At 40.8% G+C, this 20,119-nt stretch overlaps 1 protein-coding gene across 5 annotated transcripts in view; it reads left to right on the forward strand.

The window, feature by feature from the left end:
- Positions 1-5,331: 5,331 nt before the first annotated feature.
- ZBTB16 (zinc finger and BTB domain containing 16) overlaps positions 5,332-20,119 on the forward strand; it is a 197,763-nt gene continuing 182,975 nt past the window's right edge. Inside the window, exons 1-2 of one of the 5 annotated variants that reach the window (XM_082273373.1) lie at positions 5,332-5,559; positions 17,932-19,232. In XM_082273373.1, coding sequence (XP_082129499.1) covers positions 18,004-19,232 — 1,229 coding nt within the window. In that variant the 5' untranslated portion in view covers positions 5,332-5,559; positions 17,932-18,003. Of the gene's footprint in view, positions 5,560-5,834; positions 5,991-7,827; positions 8,091-8,894; positions 8,979-10,049; positions 10,147-17,931; positions 19,233-20,119 lie in introns of those variants that run through there. The other 4 variants (XM_082273375.1, XM_082273376.1, XM_082273377.1 and 1 more) reach the window with 4 other exon arrangements.

A 20,119-nucleotide genomic window follows, 5' to 3' on the forward strand; every position in this document is an offset into this window, starting at 1 on the left:
TGGCTCCTCCCCCTTGGGCAGTGCCCCCAGAGAAAGTAGCTTGCCCTGGGGGCACCGCTATATGCTTGCTCCCGAGCCACTGCTCTATGCGTCCATAAGTCACAGAGGCACAGCTCCCCCCCCCCTCTTCTCATTGGATCACTGGCTGTGATTGACAGAAGTGGGAGCCAATGGGTTCCCACTGCTGTCTCAGACAATGAGGTGCCTAGCAGCACTAGGGCAGTCACTTTGAAACCCAAACATGGCTCTACCTGCCTGGGGTTTGCATGTTCTCCCTGGGCCTATGTGGGTTTCCTCCTGGTACTCTGGTTTCCTCCCACACGCCAAAGACATGCTGGTAGGTTAACCACTTCTGGACCGGAAGATTTCCCCCCTTAATGACCAGGCCATTTTTTGCAAGTTTGGCACTGCATTCATTTAACAGACAATTGCGCAGTCATGTGATGCTGTACCTAAAAAAAAAGTGATGTGCTTTTTTCCCCACAAATAGAGCTTTCTTTTGGTGGTATTTGATCACCTGTGCAATTTTTATTTTTTGCACTGTAAACAAAAAGCAGCGACAATTCTGAAAAAAAAAAACCCAATATTTTTCACTTTCTGCTATATAACATTCTCCCCCCCAAAAATGTAAAAATCACATTTTTTCATTGTTTTAGGGCAATTTGTATTCTGCTACATACTGTATTTGTGGTAAAAAAAAAAAATCCCAATAAGCGTATATTGATTGGTTTGGTCTATCTACAACCTATGGGAAAGTTTTATGTCATTTTTATTTATTTACTAGTTATTTTACTAGTAATGGCGGCAATCAGCGATTTTTAGCGGGACTGTGACATTGCGGCGGACAAATCAGACCCCTAACTGACATTGTTGACACTTTTGGGGGGGGACCAGTGACATTACTACAGTAATCAGTGCTAAAAATATGCACTGTTACTGTAATAATGACACTGGCAGGGAAGGGGTTAACCCAGGGGGCGATCAAAGGGTTAAGTGTGAGCCTAGGGGGTGTTTTCTAACTGTGGGGGGGGGGGGGCGCTTGAAAAATCAACACAGAGACCTGTGATCCTAAATAGGAGGAACACAGGAGCTCTGCATTGAGCGGAGACGGAGCTGTCATCCGCCTGCTCAGCTGAAATGGGGGGGATCGATCCCCGCTGAGCAAAACGGAGTCTGCCGGGCGCACCGCCCGTGTGAAAGGACCCTAACTCAGTCATACACGCACATACTAGGGCAAATTAAGACAGGATCCAATGAATCACTTGCAGAACAGACGCTGCAGTTATACGGTGGCAGGTTCCCGCAAATTTTCAAACACTAAGTGATGACCGCAGTTTATTCAACACTGTAGATCCAAAACTGGACATCAAAACATTACAGACAAGGACAAAAGGTTGACGTGTTTATGATTAAGCGAGTGTAAACTCGGGAAACGCGTGACACCTTTTGTCCTTGTCTGTGATGTTTTGATGTCCAGTTTTGGATCTACAGTGTTGAATAAACTGCGGTCATCACTTTGTGTTTGAAAATTTGCGGGAACCTGCCACCGTATAACTGCAGCGTCTGTTCTGCAAGTGATTCATTGGATCCTGTCTTAATTTGCCCTAGTATGTGCGTGTATGACTGAGTTAGGGTCCTTTCACACGGGCGGTGTGCCCGGCGGAGTCTGTTTTGCTCAGCGGGGATCGATCCCCCCTGATTTTAGCTGAGCAGGCGGATGACAGCTCCGTCTCCGCTTACTTTGCAGAGATGGAGACGGAGCTGTCAGATCCCTGCTGTCCTCTATGGGAGATCGGATGAAAACGGACCACCTGTCTGTTTTCATCCGATCCTCCAGACGGATAAAAAAAAGGGTTTCCATCCATCTGGATTTCACCAACCACATCGGATCGGACAGCAGCGGGTGTCAGCGGAGATGTCACCGCTGACATCCACTGCTCCATAGAGGTACATGAAGCATCCGATCCAATCCGAGCCGCCTGAAAAACTGACAGGTTGACCTGAACGGAAAGCCCGTGTGAAAGGGGCCTTAGGGACTTTAGATTGTAAGCTCCTTAGGGCAGGGACTGATGACAATGTATATGTAAAGCGCTGTGTAAATTGATGGCGCTATTTAAGTACCTGAAATAAACAAATATATAGAAAGAAAACAAATGCAGCCATAAAATCTGATTGGTAAGCTGCAATATATATTACATTCTTGGGTTTAATACTGCTTTAAAAGACTTAACCACTTGCCAACCGCTTACTGTATATAAACGGCGGCAGAGTGGCACCTACAGGCAGAATCACGTGTATATACGTAATTTGCCTGGGAGGAGCTAGGGGGCGAGCGTGCGCCACTGGCGGCGCGCTCCCGCCCCCGCACGTAAGTGGGGAAGCCGGAGCGCGTGTCAGGCGGCTCCAATTGCCACCTGACACTGGCGATCGCTCTCCGCTGAGGCAGAAGGACGGGCAGCTGTTGTAAACACAGCCGTCCGTCCTTCTCCCTGCAATAATCACAGAGCCCGTGTGATCCTTCTATATAGGATCGCATCTCTCTGTGATCATCTCACAAGCCACGCCCCCCACAGTTAGAATTACTCCCTTAGGGTCACATTTAACCCCTTGATCACCAACAGTATTAACCCCTTCCCTGCTAATGGCATTATTACAGTAATAGTGCATATTTTTAGCACTGATTATTGTAGTAATGTCACTGGTCCCCCCAAAAGTGTAAAAAATGTCAGTTAGGGGTCCGATCTGTCCGCCGCAATGTCGCAGTCCCGATCTGATCGCCGCCATTACTAGTAGAGAAAAAAAAAAAAACAATAACAATGACATAAATCTTTCCCGTAGTTAGTAGACGCAATAACTTTTGCACAAACCAATCAAAATATGCTTATTGCAATTTTTTTACCAAAAATATGTAGCAGAAAACAAATTGGCCTAAAATGTTAAAAAAATTTGATTTTTATTTATTTATTTATTTTGAATGTCATATAGCAGAATGTGAAAAATAGTTTTTTTCTTTCAAAATTGTCGCTCCTTTTTTGTTTCTAGCCCAAAAAATAAAAATCGCACAGGTGATCACCACCAAAGGAAAGCTCTATTTGTGGGAAAAAGGACATCAATTTTATTTAGGTACAGTGTCGCACAACCGCGCAATTGTCCGTTAAAGTAACGAAGTGCTGAATCGCAAAATATGTCCTGGTCATTAAGGGGGGAAATCTTCCGGTCTTAAAGTGGTTAATGTATATGTAAAGCGCTGTGTAAATTGATGGCGCTATATAAGTACCCAAAATAAACAAATAATTAGAAAAAAAAGAAAACAAATGCAGCCTCCATATCTGATTGGTTTGCTGAAATATATTAATGTATATATAAAGCGCTGTGTAAATTAATGGCGCTATATAAGTACCCGAAATAAACAAATAAATAGAAAAAAACAAAAACAAATGCAGCCTCCACATCTGATTGGTTTGCTGAAATATATTAATGTATATATAAAGCGCTGCGTAAATTGATGGCGCTATATAAGTACCCGAAATAAACAAATAAATAGAAAAAATAAGAAAACAAATGCAGCCTCCACATCTGATTGGTTTGCTGAAATATATTAATGTATATATAAAGCGCTGTGTAAATTGATGGCGCTATATAAGTACACGAAATAAATAAATAAATAGAAAAAAAAAAGAAAACAAATGCAGCCTCCACATCTGATTGGTTTGCTGAAATATATTAAGGCTCCGTTCACATGTTAGCATATAGATCGCGGGCAGAACCGCCGCGGTTCCGCCCGCGATCCGGAGATTATTGCAAATCGCGGGACGCCTGTGCGTTGCCCGTTGATTTGCAATAGCCCCCAAACGCTGAGCGATGTTGCCGCGATCTCCGCCTGCCGAATCGCGGTAACATCGCGCAAAAAAAATCGCGGGACGCAATGCGCTCCAAAGAAGCTCTTGTACTTTTTTGGGCGTAATGCGTCCCGCGATTTTTTTTTTGCGCGATGTTACCGCGATTCGGCAGGCGGAAATCGCGGCAACATCGCTCAGCGTTTGGGGGGCTATTGCAAATCAACGGGCAACGCACAGGCGTCCCGCGATTTGCAATAATCTCCGGATCGCGGGTGGAACCGCGGTGGTTCTGCCCGCGATCCATACGCTAACATGTGAACGGAGCCTAATGTATATGTAAAGCGCTGTATAAATTGATGGCGCTATATACGAATCCGAAATAAACAAATAGAAAAAATAAAGAAAACAAATGCAGCCTCCACATCTGATTGGTTTGCTGAAATATATTAATGTATATAAAAAGAGCTGTGTAAATTGATGGTGCTATATAAGAAGTACCCGAAATAAACAAATAAATAGAAAAAATAAGAAAACAAATGCAGCCTCCGTATCTGATTGGTTTGCTGAAATATATTAAGGCTCCGTTCACATGTTAGCGTATGGATCGCGGGCAGAACCGCCGCGGTTCCGCCCGCGATCCGGAGATTATTGCAAATCGCGGGACGCCTGTGCGTTGCCCGTTGATTTGCAATAGCCCCCAAACGCTGAGCGATGTTGCCGCGATTTCCGCCTGCCGAATCGCGGTAACATCACGCAAAAAAAAATCGCGGGAAGCAATACGCTCCAAAGAAGCTCTTGTACTTTTTTGGGCGTAATGCATTCCGCGATTTTTTTTAGCGCGATGTTACCGCGATTCGGCAGGCGGAAATCGTGGCAGCATCGCTCAGCGTTTGGGGGGCTATTGCAGATCAACGGGCAACGCACAGGCGTCCCGCGATTTGCAATAATCTCCGGATCGCGGGCGGAACCGCGGCGGTTCTGCCTGCGATCCATACGCTAACATGTGAACGGAGCCTAATGTATATGTAAAGCGCTGTATAAATTGATGGCGCTATATACGAATCCGAAATAAACAAATAGAAAAAATAAAGAAAACAAATGCAGCCTCCACATCTGATTGGTTTGCTGAAATATATTAATGTATATGTAAAGCGCTGTATAAATTGATGGCGCTATATAAGTACCCGAAATAAACAAATAAATAGAAAAAATAAAGAAAACAAATGCAGCCTCCATATCTGATTGGTTTGCTGAAATATATTACATTCTTGGCTTGAATACTGCTTTAACAGACTTAAAGGGAACCAATAAAAGACCCTGATGGTTACTGATCACATACACTTTAAATGCCCCAGATGACAGGTGGATGACAAGCCGCCCAGCCCCATTGTCTGCACAACTCTTGACTCCGCCTCCCAGAAAAACCCTCGACTCCTCCCCCCTTTAGCCACCCTCTCCATCCACAACTAACGGGACCAGAGCAGCTCCCCTCCTGCCAGCAGTAAACATGGCGGCAGGGCCGATCCAGCATGGGAGGGAGCGAGGCATGTGTTCCCCGAGCCGGGCCTGACGTCACCGACTGTGTTGATTTGCTAACCTTAAAGGAGAGAGGAGTTAGTGAGCATGAGAGCGGGCACTGCGAACTGCTGGATCCGGCTGCTGCTGCTTTAACAGCACCGTCCCCGCTCACCTACATGCCTGCAAGGATCGCTCATCACAGGTAAGTACAGGCAGACGGGAAACTCCGGGCAACTTAACATTTGTATGTGCGAGAGGTGGGCTGTGATTGGCTTTGCATGGAGAGGGGTGGGGGGGCTCCCTGTTATTGTCACTTTGGCAGCCCCCTCCTGCCATCAGCATGTGACAAGGCTGAGATCAGCCCCAGGTTCATTCATGGGGAAGCTCCAAGTGTCACTCACAGGCACTAACTTACCGCATCCCATTATCCCCGACAATAAGGAGGATCGCTCTGCAACTTCCAGCCTAGAGATCGCCAAAACTTACCAGACACAGACTGTCTGATCAACTTACCTTCCATGTATGACCGGCTCAGCCTCACAGGAGATCAGCATCCCCCACCTCTCCCCTCTGCTCAGCATGCACCGTGCATCCCCGGCTTAGCATGGTGAATATTATGGGTGATTAATGCAGGTGAGTGGCGTGCATGGCTTAGGTATGGGGCTGGAATACTAATGTCTCATGATCCATTGTTTGCAACATAAATCCGACATATTCCGTCTATATGGATCGTCCCTGGGCATGCAGACACTGGGCTCCCTATCCATCCCTTGGTGTGACATGGGGGGGGGGGCAAGGAAATGTGGCATGCATCATTATGACTTGTTTATGTCTGCTCAACACTAAAGTGCAGCAACTGGGGGATCTAGAAAATAATGAGGTGGCACCCAAAGGGGGGAAAAAACAAAACAACAAAGGGGGGTCAGCACCAGGAAAAAAAAATGGGGGCAATCCTAGAAAAAAGGTGCCCAACTGGCATGTATACTTCTTCGTTCTTGTCTGTTCAACACTAAAGTGCAGCAATTGGGGGATCTAGAAAAGAATGAGGTGGCACCCAAAAGGAAAAAAAAAAAGCAAAACAATAAAGGAGGGGGGCAGCACCAGGAAAAAAAACAAATAGGGGCAATCCTAGGGAAATTGTGCCCAGCTGGCATGTACACTTTCTTGTCTGTTCAACACTAAAGTGCAGCAATTGGGGGCTCTAGAATAATAATAAAAAAAAAAAAAAATGAAGTGGAACCCCTTGGAAAATTTTAAAAAAGAGGGCAGCGCCAGGAAAATAGGGGGCAATCCTAGGGAAATGGTGCCCAACTGGCACCTATAGTTCTTGCCTGTTCAACACTAAAGTGCAGCAACTGGGGGATCTAGAATAATAATAAAAAAAATGGGGGGGAGGCACCCCTAGAGAAATGGTGCCCAACTGGATGATGGTATGCATAATTAGGACTTGTTCATGTCGGTTCAATGCTAAAGTGCAGCAACTGGGAGATCTAGAATAAAACATCAGGGGGCAGCACCAGGGAAATGAAAAATGAGGGGGCAATCTTGGGTAAATGGTGCCCAACTGGCATGTATGCTTCCTACTGGTTTGTCTGGTCAACACTATAGTGCAACAACTGGGGGGATCTAGAATAATAAAAAAACTAAATCGGGGGGCATTCTATGAAACTAAAAGAGGGCAGCACTGGGGGAAAAAAAGGGGCCAATCCTAGTGATTTAGTGCCCAACTGGCATGCATACTTCTCATCTGTGTTCAATTGTAAAATGCAGAAACTGGGGATATCTAGAATAAAATAAAAATGAAAGACACCCCTAAGAAGATAAACAAAAAGGGGGCATTTCTAGGGTAATAGTGCCCAACTGGATAGCATGCATAATTAGGACTTGTTTATATCTGCTCAACACTTGCATGCAGAACCTGGGACATCTGTAATAAAAATAAAGGGGGCACCCCTAGAGAAATACAAAACGAGGGGGCAACCCAAGACAAACCTTAAACAAGGGGGCATCTCGAGGAAAAAGTAATAGTGCCCAACCGGATGGTGGCATGCATAATTTATGACTTGTTTATGTCTGCTCAACACTAAACTGGGAAGATCTGTCATTTAAAAAAAAAAAAAAAAATGAGGAGGCACCCCTAGATAAATAGTGCCCTACTGGATGATGGCATGCCTGGCACAATAGAACCGAGTAGGTGATGTGTAGATTGGAGCATCCTATAGTCCCTTCCCTCCCTGTCTGTCTTTGTATTCATCTGTTGAATTTTAGCCCCATTCCTGTCTGCTCAGCCTTTGTTCCTCTATATCTTTACATCAGTTCCCATATCATTAGCCTGTTTGATTCTCACTGTATTACAACCCCCCTCCAATTGATGATTGATTCTTTTTCCAGGCTGTAATGCCCCCTCTATTTCCAATTCTCAGCTATCAGTTTTAGTTGTGATTTGTGTGTAGTGTTTTTTTTTTTTCTACTTCTTTTTGGAAGCTGTCTCTGGATGTGTGCAAGTTGACCAGCAAGGCAGCAGCAGGCTGTGGATGTAAGCAGTGGATGCTGTTAGCATACTTAATATTCAAATATTCATTCCTTGTTGTAGCCAGACAGGTCTGAAAATGCATTGTGAGCCAGTGTTGTGTTGTGTGTGTGTGGGGGGAATAGAAGCAGCTTATGTGACAGCGCAGGATTTACTTTTTTCTGGCTGCTGCTTGTTCAACAGTCACTTAATGTTAACAGATTGTAAGTGGTGTTTTATTTTTCTTTTTCTTTTTTTGCATTTAAGGGGTAATTTAGCCAGTCTTTAAATCTCTGTCATTGATGTTAACATTGATGTATATCTTTTTATTTTTTTTTTATTTTTTTTTTTCTTTTTTTTTTGAGGGGGGGGGGGGGAATCAACGTGTATGTGGGGTTTTTTTTTTTTTTTATTTTTTTATTTTTTTTTTTTATTTTTCCCCAGAACTACTTCTGCCTATCTAGGGTTTAAAGGGAGCTGAGCCTAGGCAATACACAACTGATAAAGTAATTTAATAGTTGACTAATTAACCCTTACAAGACATCAAGAGCAACCTTGTCAATGGGTGCCTTCTCCCCCCCCTCCCCCCTACAGAAAAACAAACTGTATCAAGTAAAAAAAAAAAAAAAAAAAAAAAACAGATTTATTTATTTTTTCTGCAGAGTTGGATTATCCTTTTCCCCTTTTGTATCTTTTTTGGAAGATGTAACCAAAATGTTTTTAGAGTTTCTCATAATATTTTAGGCTGCTTAGGCATTCATGTTACAACTTAGCAGCCTTGATGTTTGTCTCTTTGACTCTTTTCTCTCTAAAATGTTTTTTTATTGTTTCTCTTTAACAAGGATTTAACAGTTTCTCCTCTAAAATGCTTACACATCTATAAGATGGCACAAATAGAATTCTTTTATGGATGGCACTGAACTGTAGCCCATATTTTAACACTTCATAAATTATGTGTAACACTGCCTTTTTTTTTTTTTTTCTTCCCCCCCCCCCCTCTTGTTGTTTAAAACTGGCACTGCAGACAGCTCCTATTTTACAATCAGTGATCAATTACCTTGTATTATCTTTATACATTGATGGATAGGCAGTGCAGGTGTTTGCTTTTAAAGGTATGTCAAGGTATCTTAAAGGGACAGAGACATTTATTTTATTTATTTTTTTTTTTCTCCTGAGTGACATCACAGAGCAGAGCTAAGGTTTATTTGCGGCTTTGTACAGGTCTGTTTTTATCCCTGTGACCCTCACACTGTATAACTGGCTTCTACTTTGCAACAGACAAAAACATTCCTGCGTTAGCCCACACAATAGGACTAGCCGCTATTGTGGGGATCTGTTTTCTTAACCCTTTTATCCTGCCTAGAGTTTTGTTGCCATTATTGATATGTTTTTTTTTCTTACTCTGTGCTCCGATCCTTCTGTATCCCTAGTTTTTTTTTTTTTCTTCTGTTAGTCTTTGCTAATATATTTCAGCAGCCTGTAGGGGGGATGCAGGTTTACTTAATAAAAAGGACATGTAGGAATGCTGGCTAAAGTTGAGACACAATCAATTCTTGAGAATAAAATGGGAGTAGGGGGACAAGAAGGCTGAAAAATTACTATTTTCTTTCTTGCCTTGCAAACACAGATAACTCTGCTTTTGTTGTGTCTGATGTGCAGCTTGACTTTGAAAGCTGGAATCTAAAAAGTAATCAGAATGTTGTTTTTCCTCCTTTTTTTTTTTTTTTATTATGTACAGCTTTAAGCTTTCATCACCTAAGCAGCAGGTGAATTGCACAGTTGGCATTGATCACAAGTTGAAGTGCTTGCCTGGTCCATAAGCATGCATGTTGGTCTATAATAAGGCTTGAATAGGGCTGTTAATACTAATATATAATTGCTTCTACTATTTAGTCCATTTCTATGCAGCTATAGTATAGGCAGGTTATAGATGTCAAGGTTTTTTTTTTTTTTTTAAGAAAATATTTTTTTATACTTTGCAGATGTCAGTTTTCATCCTAGTTGTATTCTAGCCATGTGCTTATTTTCAGCATTGAGTTTTGGAGCTTCTACAATGTGCAGAGCTCAAGATTGGTGTCACCACTTACTAGCCTTGCTGTTTCTTTTGCTGTCATAAGGAGGCGCTGTGCTATGTTTTTAACTTCAGCAACTCAAAAGGGGAATTGCGTTTTCAAACGGCACTGGCCATAGAGAGCTGGGTAGCTTGGTGCCTAACAGAAGACTCTTGGCGTTGTGATGGCAGAGGATGCACATCTTTCATTGCTCCTAAAGATTGCACAGGTTTCTATAGTTTGCTGATCTTTAATATTTTTGTTGTGCCTGTCCTTCTTCTATAGAAAGGAAATGGCTGTTAATTCAAGTCAACAACTGAATGGTTGGCTTTGGTTAGTGCTGTGGTATTGAATTAGCTGATCTTTTTGTCTAGCACAACTTTTTATTGATTCTATCAGTGCTATTGCTAAATCCAGGCAACAGCTACTAAATAAATCTATTGATTGGAAATGCAAATGTTAGATGTGAAGCCCCTCTTGTTGTTTTTGTGCCCCTTAAGTTTGTTTTGTGCCCTTTAAGTTGGTGTGTTTCTTTTATTTTAATTTTTTTTTTTTTTTACATAGGGCATGTCTTAAGCAAACTGAAATATGTTAGATATAGAATAGTTAAACATTCTTCTAAGTAATCTATATTGTCGGGTTTTATTCCGGAAGTTTTCAGTACAAAGCTACACTTGGTATGACGTACCTTCTCATTAACCCCTAATGCTCACACTGGATGTTGTAGACAAATCTCAGAGTGTCCATGGTGTATATTTTTCAGGACAGGGAGTTAAGGAGCTGTCCTGTGTAATTATGTAATGCTCACTGGAGGTTAACCCCCCCCCCCCCCATTTTTTTTTTCTCCCTTAGGTGGTGATACAACAATGGGCTTAATGTTAAGGCTTTACGCTTTGTACTTTTGTGTCACCAACCTTAATTCTCACTATTATCCTAAGTCTGACAAGTACAATAAAGCATCCTTGCAGACTGCGTGTTCTTTTGTTACCCGGTAAAGCAAACCTGTGTTTATGGCTGTATCTAGTTTGTGTTAGTTGTGCTCAAAAAATAAATACCCAGCCTTGTGTTATTTTATCTACTTGGTGGGTTTAGATAATTTATGGGTTGGGACTGTCGGAAAGGAAAGGTTGTCAGGTATGTGAATATGGTCACTGGGGCTTTAATTTGGTGGATTTTGGTTGTGTAGCATCTGAAGCCAGTAAGTTACTAAAGGGAGCACTGGATGCTGTGGTGTGTTTTTGTTTTTGTCATCTTTTATAATGCTTTATCTTGAATGTTGAAGTTTTCTTTATTTAGAATTTGATAGCCAAGTGATGCCTTCTATGCTTCAAACATTGGACCAAAGATGCGGATAGTTGTCTTGGACCTTGGAGGGGAAGCAAAGTTTGATGAGAAAATCTATGTATTGATCGCATCTGTAAGGTTTAGGTAATTACCAGTTGTATTTTTGAAGGAAATGTAGTCCCACAATCATGCAATAGGCAACCTAGTCTATATCCAATTCCTTAAAAAAATATTGGTGTAAGAACTGTTTGTGGCAGTGTAAGAACTGTTACTTTCTGCATGATCTCCATGCAATGTCTATATGTACCATTATACTGAACATAACGACAATTCCTTACAGTACTTCAATATTTCCATAATACTAGTTTTTTCTTTTCTTTGTTAATCCATTCAGACTTCTATTTTTTTGGCATTGAAATATTTGAGAGGAGTATTTCTGTAGTTTATTGTATTCTATCAAGGTCATGCTGACAGATAAGAATTGCTTCCAAAAACAGATATTTAAACATACAAGTTTGGAGCTTAAAACTATTTTCAACTAAAGTATTTTAAAGCTTTCTGTCCAGAATAATGTTTTAATAACCTTACTTTTGGCCATGTTGGATGATTGTGGTGTCAAGCAGGCTAACTTCAAGCAGTTCTTAAGTAGCAGATTTTCTGATTTCAGCAAAAAGTGTCTTAATAGAAGTTTTACTTTTATTCAGCAACGGTAGCATGAGTTTGAGAAGCGCGAGAGAGCAATTTTGCAGTGAGAGAGAGCGAGAATTATATAATATTTAGCAAATTGGCTTTAAAGGGACTTAGGCTGCCATTTCTGTCCTCCGCTTCTGCAAAATATTGGATTTTTGTCCATGGTTGTCCCGTAACTTCAACATTTTTTATTTTGTTCTCTTTTCTTTTTTTATATATAATTATATATTTTTATATACACACACACACACATATATATATATATATATATATATATATATATATATATATATATATATATATATATATATATATATATATATATATATATATATATATATATATATATATATATATATATATATATATATATATATATATATATATATAATTTTTTTTTTTTTTTATGGTCACTGACCAGAACAAGCATTCACGAAAGGAGTTCTGCCTTAACTTGTGACAGCTTGGTGCTGGTCAATGTCTTTGTAGTTAGCAAAGTCAGAGAATTGGCAAGGGTAAGTAGCATTTTTAAAAGGGGAACAAACCGTAGCAACCTCCTTTTTTATTTCTCTAAGCATAGGTTTCCTTAAAGTCCAGCAGTATTGGTCCATGTGTTAGTATTTTCCTTAATTGGTGATCTTCCACCAACTATGGACCTGTCATTTGGTTGCCTCTAACTTTACAAGACTAGAAAGTTGTGTGCGTTTTTTTTTTTTTTTTGCGCACTTAATAAAAGTACTTTTTGAATGTTCAGAAGGTAAGTCTTGGGACCGGTAACACTGTATATTGGTGCTGGTCATGATATAAGGCTCCACTTAGACTACAAGAAAATGGCGCCTTGTTGCACACAGGATCAAAACACTACAGAGCTAAAACCATGAGATAATTGGCTTCAGCTCGGTTCTTCACCAATAGAACCCCCGAAGCATTTTGACCATGTGGGGCTTAATCGTAGTGGCCTCTATATTCACGCCCCACATGGGCGAAGTGCATTAGCAAGGTTTCTAGAGATGAAGCCGATTCGCATGTTTCACTATTTCATCTCTAAACTCTGCTGATCCTATGTGCGGCCGGGCGCCATTTTCTACAGACATATATCCTTTTTTTGTAGGAATATGTATTTTCATAGTAACCAAATAACCTTATAGGAATGAACTGTTCCCAAAAGCTACAGTATACTTTAGGGCTTATCAACAGCAGTGGATATGCATTATGCTCTGTATAACTTTTAACTGTATTAAAATGACGTTCCTTCAATTTCATGCTTGGCAGCATGTTGTGATGCGTTGTGCGTTGCCACATTCTGAGCTGCATAAAAATGCATCCTGTTCTATATTTTTTTTTTTTTTTTCTCTTTCAGAACATAGTTTGTTATTGTGAACTGAAACCATGAGGGATCGGGCCAATTGCCTTGTCTTTGCAATTGGGCAATGCCACCCAATGCATCACAACACAGTGTGAATGGGCCCTATAAGCATGAAGTTATGCAGCGATGGTGGTACTTGGGAAACAGTGCAGTAACCTACCACCATTTATAGATCAGTTTTTATTACACTAGCTACTCAAATGGGCCATACGCACTATACAATTGTCTTTAGATTTACCAAAACCATACGATATGAGGTCAAATCTAAGCACTTTCAATTTGTATGCAATCAGACAGACCCTTGCACTACATAGTTGAAGGTAAATCTAAAGGAAATCTAACAACATTGTATAGTGTGTATCCTGATTAGCAGTTAAAGTTTAAAACCCCTCTCTGCTTTTAGTACTGCTATTAAATAAGCCCCACAGATAAAAAGGCTCAGTGAATTAAATCTAAATCTATCTCAGCTGGCAACATGCAATGATAGGGAGTCAGTTCATTTTGTGTAGAATAAAGCATTCCAAGCCACGCTAACAAAAATAAACACTCATCAACAGACCCCACAGGCATTTTGAAAGACTTATACCCCAAAATGATGGCCAAAAGGGGGGGGAAAAAAAATGATGTATGTTATATATATTTTTACTTTGCTTGTGTTTTACACCATGTAAAGTTCTTGACTTGTTACCCAAAGCCCACTAGAAAATCTAGTCTGGGGTCCAACAACCATTATAGGCATGGTGTATTTCATTCTCTATAGAATCACTTGCAATGCATGTGAGCACTGCCCATAGATTTTTATAGGAGATGAAATTGTTACACGTAGGATATTTTTCAAGTGCCCCCCAGCAGAACGTCCTATTGTGAACTAGCCTTGTGTGTGTGTGCATGTGTGTGTATATATATATATATATATATATATATATATATATATATATATATATATATATATATATATATATATATATATATATATTATTAAAAAAAAAATTATATTTCTTATGGTGCTACTGGTAAAAGCAGCCAGAATGAATATAAGGCCTTTATTGTGATGCTAAACACACATTGTTTAATTTACATTGACCCTTTATTTGTGTATGTGGATGATGGCACTGTAATTTTTTAAATAAAGTCCCTTTTTTTTTTTTTTTTTTTTTGTGAAATGCAGCTGTCACATGACCCAGATCTTTCCCAGTCCGTCTGTAGGGAAGCAAAGGAAGGAGGAGCGTTTAGTCATTTGCTGCTGCTTGTCGCATATTCAAAATAAAACAAAGAATAAATAAAACATCAAACTGTTATAAAAAATATATATTTGAAATCAAATCTCTATTAGTTTGTGGAAATACCATGGTGGGGGCAGTTTTCTGCCAGTCACAGGCTGTCTCGCATCCCTCCAGCTTGTGTCTTAGAATAGGAAGGAGGTGAAGACTCAATTAATCTACATGTAATATCCCACCCCCATTGTGTTTAGCTGGTTAGTGGGCATGGGGGGGGGGGGGGGGAAGAGTTGGCTGTCACTTACAACTGTGTAGACCCACATGTGTAACTCTACATGGGCTGCTCAGATGTGATGGAGAGGAAATGCTCAGTATAGAAACTCACTGCATGTGCATTGTTGCCACCACCGCTGCAAACTCCTTAGCTGAACTGGGGACATGGACAGAAGGTGGGAATGGAGTGCTGTAGGGTCAACCGGGTTTTTTTTTTTTTTTTTTTGCAGAAAATAAATCTTTGACCAAGTATGAACAGCATGTAAAACTTTTATTGTTGGGTTTTTTTTTTTTTTTTCTATGTGGGTTTAAAGCCTCTACGAATACTCGCACTGCCCGAGTCGGACTTTAGCTTTAAGTTTTCTGTGATCTTTGTGGACATGTTGGTGCATAGATGGCAAAAATGCTGAAAGTCATACGCTGCCTCACTTTGAACAATTTGAGTTATCTGTACAGAATACCTGCTTGAATCTGGCCACATGTCATTTTGTTAACCTCCTTTTAAAATATGAAGATGTTTGGTCACTCGCCAAAAAAAGAAAGACATTCCTCCTCGATCATTTGTTATATCACTAATGAAGACATTACACATCATTGCTCTGAGCACAAATCCCTGTGGAACTCTACTTGCTAACCTCTCTTTCCTGAGAATCTGTTGCATCTACCAGAACTCCCTGACCCCTGTCCTTCAACACATTTTATGTCTGCTCTACTATCTTCAAGTTCTATCATGTGACACCAACTCTAAGGTCAGACATTGCACAGCTTAACTAGGGATTCCTTTTGAACATACTTGTCAAGGAAAGAAGAGAAAATGACCATTCGGAGGACATAGTGATTCTGAATCAAGTAGGGTAATGAGAAGCGTGAAGCAGGTTTGCCAACCACATAAAAGGGCATGCTAACACTCTACATGAACCTTAACTCGTATTTAGAAATAAACTTCTTTTTTTTTTTTTTTTCTAATATTTTTGATAAAGTACGGAATGGTTAAATGCCCTATATATATTTATATTTATATATATTTTTTTTTTCTATGTGTCCTATCAGGGAGATTTCCCTTTTTAATTGGTATTCTTTAGATGCAACAGAAAATAAGAGGCAATCTCCTCTTTTAATGACCATATAAGCTTGATTTTATTATCTGATCAATGTGTGATTTAGTCAAAAAGGCAGAACTTCCTTTCCATCAATTTTTAGATTTTTATTTTTTCTTGATCAAATGGAGTGAATGGGCCGGGACAGAAGTTTATCCTTCATTTTACGATTGGAAGTACTGAGCTGTTTTTTTGTTAATTTTGATTGTATTTTGAATAATCAAAATATGGAATTGCATGATGCAAAGAGAGCTGAGATCAATTTGTGGTCATATCTTTTACCTTTCTTAAACCTAGCACCCAGAAGTGGCCCTTTTTAGCTTTTAGAGCCTACCAGGAGCCCTAAAACTCCATTAGGCTGATACTAACATTCATTCTTGAAGTCATTGCGATGGACCACCCTTTTTCTGCTCCTCACTTTTAAGTGAACCCACCCAAGGCATTGAGGAACAGTGAGATGTAGAAGGGGGCATGCTAGCTAATCCAACTTCAGGAACTGAGGTCGATATCTGCTTTATTACCCTAGATTTGTATGACTTAACTCTAAGAGGTTTTATTTCTTCAGTATCGGTTTCATTGTAGCATTTCAAATTAAGGGAAATGGTGATGAGAATTTTGTATGCTGGTATTTTTGACTTCTGAAAATGCTCATTGTCTGACTGTCCTCTGCTTAAACACTTTTTTTTTTTTTTGCAAGTTACATGCACAACGGAGGGTGAAATCACAAACCCCCCCCCCCCCCCCCGATCTGCATATGTGGTTTGGTTGTGTAGAGAAGATTGCATAGAAGCCACTAGATCAGCATGACTTTTAGGCCTGGTCCTTTTCGGAACCTTGTAGGCAGTGCTAGTCTGTTTTTCCTAACCCCAGTTTCCTTCATATTATTATTATTATTATTATTATTTATTATACAGGATTTATATAGCGCCAACAGTTTGCGCAGCGCTTTACAATGTGAGGGAAGACAATACAGTTACAGTACAGTTCAAAACAGGAGGAAGTAGAGGGCCCTGCTCGTTAGAGCTTACAATCTAAAAGGGAGGGTCAAGTGAAACAAAAGGCAATAACAGTGGGGGGTGGGTTGATGGAGAAAATGGAGGTACATTTGTTAGGGGTTGGTAGGATAGGCTTCTTTGAAAAGAAGGGTTTTCAGAGATCGCCTAAAAGCTAATAGAGTGGGAGATAATCGCACAGATAAGGGTAAGGAGTTCCATAGGATTGGAGAGGCTCTGGAAAAGTCCTGGAGGCGAGCATGGGAGGAGGTGACAAGGGGGCTAGAGAGCAGGAGGTTCTGAGAGGAACGAAGAGAGCGATTGGGTTGGTATTTTGAGACTAGGCTAGTGATGTAGCTGGGGGCTAAGTTGTGGATGGCTTTGTAAGATGTTGTTAGTATTTTAAATTTAATTCGTTGGGTGAGCGGAAGCCAGTGGAGGGCTTGACAGAGAGGAGCAGCGGACACGGAGCGATTGGTGCGGTGGGTGAGTCTGGCGGCAGCATTCATGATGGATTGAAGGGGGGCTAGCCTGTGTAGAGGTATGCCAACGAGAAGGGAATTGCGGGATGACCAGGGAGTGAACTAAGAACTTTGTTGTGTCTTTGGTTAGAAAGGGGCGTATTTCAAATTATGCTAATTGTATTTTGCATAGTAGTACTACTAATTGCAAAGTACAAAGTCTATTAAATGTGAGCAACTCTTACAAGTAGATGAGCTGTCAAAATATGGTATCCTTCCTAGGACATTTTAATTTTGGGATGATGAAGTCGGGCTGAAGGTAGCATGATCTTGTATATCTTGGAGACTTGTTTTTTTGGCAGCTGTCCACTTCTGCACTCATTATAAAGATATATTGTAATCTGTATTACTAGAGACTATATTTTTCAGCAGTAATGACCAGATAACATGGTTTTGCAATGGACATGAAGCAGAGATGGCAATTCTGAAATTGTCTCTGCCTCTGGATTGCAGTACCTGGAAGACAGTTTGTGTGTATATTATTTATGCATGTGGATAGAAAGTGTGGGGAAAGGGGAGGAAAGCAGTCCTTTTTTTTTTTTTATTCTAAAAAATGTCTTAATTCTGTCAACAGGTCAACTGGTTCCAGTGTTCAGCCCTCCAGAAGAAGAAACAAATATACTAATGACTAGACCCCCGGAGAAGTATGGATTTGACTAATATGGGTTTGATACAGTTGCAAAACCCCAATCACCCTACAGGCCTTCTCCTGAAAGCCAACCAAATGCGGTTGGCTGGGACTCTCTGTGATGTGGTGATCATGGTGGATACTCAAGAGTTTCATGCCCATAGGACAGTATTGGCTTGTACTAGCAAGATGTTTGAAATCCTTTTCCACCGTAGCAGCCAACATTACACTTTGGACTTTCTATCGCCAAAGACATTTCAGCAGATTTTGGAGTATGCTTACACTGCCACTCTGCAAGCTAAAGTGGAAGATTTGGATGACCTCCTGTATGCTGCAGAAATTCTAGAAATCGAGTATTTAGAGGAGCAGTGTCTGAAGATCTTAGAAACGATACAAGCTTCAGAAGAGAATGATGGTGAACTTAGCACAGGGGAGAAGCCCATGGATGATGAGGAAGATAGAAAATCAAGATATATAAAAAATATTTTAAATGCAAAGCATTCCAGTGAAGAGAGCGGTTATTCCAGTATGGGTAATCAAAGCCTGGTGGATCAAAGTCCATCAGTGTCAACGTCTTATGGACTTTCGGGCATGAGCCCAACCAAGACTGCTGTGGATAGCTTAATGACTATTGGCCAGTCGTTGCTTCAAGGAGCACTGCAACAAAATGCATTAGATTTGCACTCCACAAGCAGACTTCAAAGTCTGTCTGAGGTGAAAACGGAAGTCATGCAGGTGGATGAAGTGTCTAACCAAAACAGCCCAACAGCAGAAACCAGTGGATCTGGTGGAGATAAGTCTGATGATAAAAGCAAGGAGAGCCCAGGAACCCCAACCCGCAGTAGTGTTATCACAAGTGCACGAGATCTTTCCTTTAATCGTGATGAAAATGCTCCTGAACAAGCTCTTGAGTTAGGTCAAGGCTTCAGCCTTGGGCAAGAGCATGCCATCTCCCATGCAGAGAAACAGCTTAGTGTGTACTCCGTCCTCCCAAATCATAAGGGTGAGACGATGATCAGCGTGCCAACATCCATGGCCTCTGCTCTTCACATGCAGCCAGCCCTTGCTGTGTCAATGGACTTTAGTGCTTATGGAGGACTTCTACCGCAAGGCTTCATTCAGCGAGAGCTGTTCAGCAAATTAGGGGAAATTGCAGCTGGGATGAAGAATGACGGTAGAAACCTCAGTGAGCGATGCAGCGTGTGCGGTGCAAACCTTCCAGACAATGAATCCATAGAGCATCACCGGTAAGAATTTTATCAATTCTAAGAAGTTATCTTATTAAATCTGGGTGGTGGGGAGCTGCTTTAATTTAGAGACTAACTTTGCCCAAAAAAGTAGTTTTGGACAGTTGGAAAGAAAGTGAATTGCTGTAAGCTTTTTACTTAGGGCTGTAACCTCCCTGAGCCATTTCCACTCTCCCTGGGAACCTAAAATGCATTTTCAGTAAAATGGGGAAGGGTTCTAATTTCAAATTTTCATTACTGTCCTCTAGTACAGTGGTCCTCGACCCTGGCCTACAGGGCCCACTAACAGGCCAGATTTTCAAGATAACTGAAATACATCCCAGGTGATATAATTTGCTGCTCAGTGATTGCAGTACTCTAGTCTGCATCTCCCCAAGGTAATACTTAAAATCTGGCCTGTTAGTGGGCCCTGTAGGCCTGGGTTGAGGACCACTGCTCTAGTAGACAACTGCTGCTGTCATTTCTTATAAAAGGTGCAGGGAGTGTATCTAAATCTAGAAGAAAAATAATAATTTTGGCCGGAGTTGTATTTTAATGTATATCAGTAGCCAGCCCCTTCAAACTGCTCCCCTCCCCTTCTACCTACTCCTTCTTCTTCTTTTATTTTTTATCTTCTTTTTTTTTTTTTTTTTTTTTCACTTTTCTTGTAGTATAGAGTGCGGAATGGTTAGAACCCTCTTCACCCCCCACCCCCCCCCCCCCCGAGCATTTCTTTTTTCTTTCTTTCTTTTTTCTTTCTTTCTTTTTTCTTTCTTTCTTTCTTTTTTCTTTCTTTCTTTTTTCTTTCTTTCTTTTTTCTTTCTTTCTTTTTTCTTTCTTTCTTTTTTCTTTCTTTCTTTCTTTCTTTCCTCTGTTTCTCTCTCCCCCCCCCCCCCCCCCATTGAGTA

Source organism: Pelophylax lessonae (assembly GCF_965119305.1).
Source record: "Pelophylax lessonae genome assembly, chromosome: 12".
Taxonomy (NCBI): Eukaryota; Metazoa; Chordata; class Amphibia; order Anura; family Ranidae; genus Pelophylax; species Pelophylax lessonae.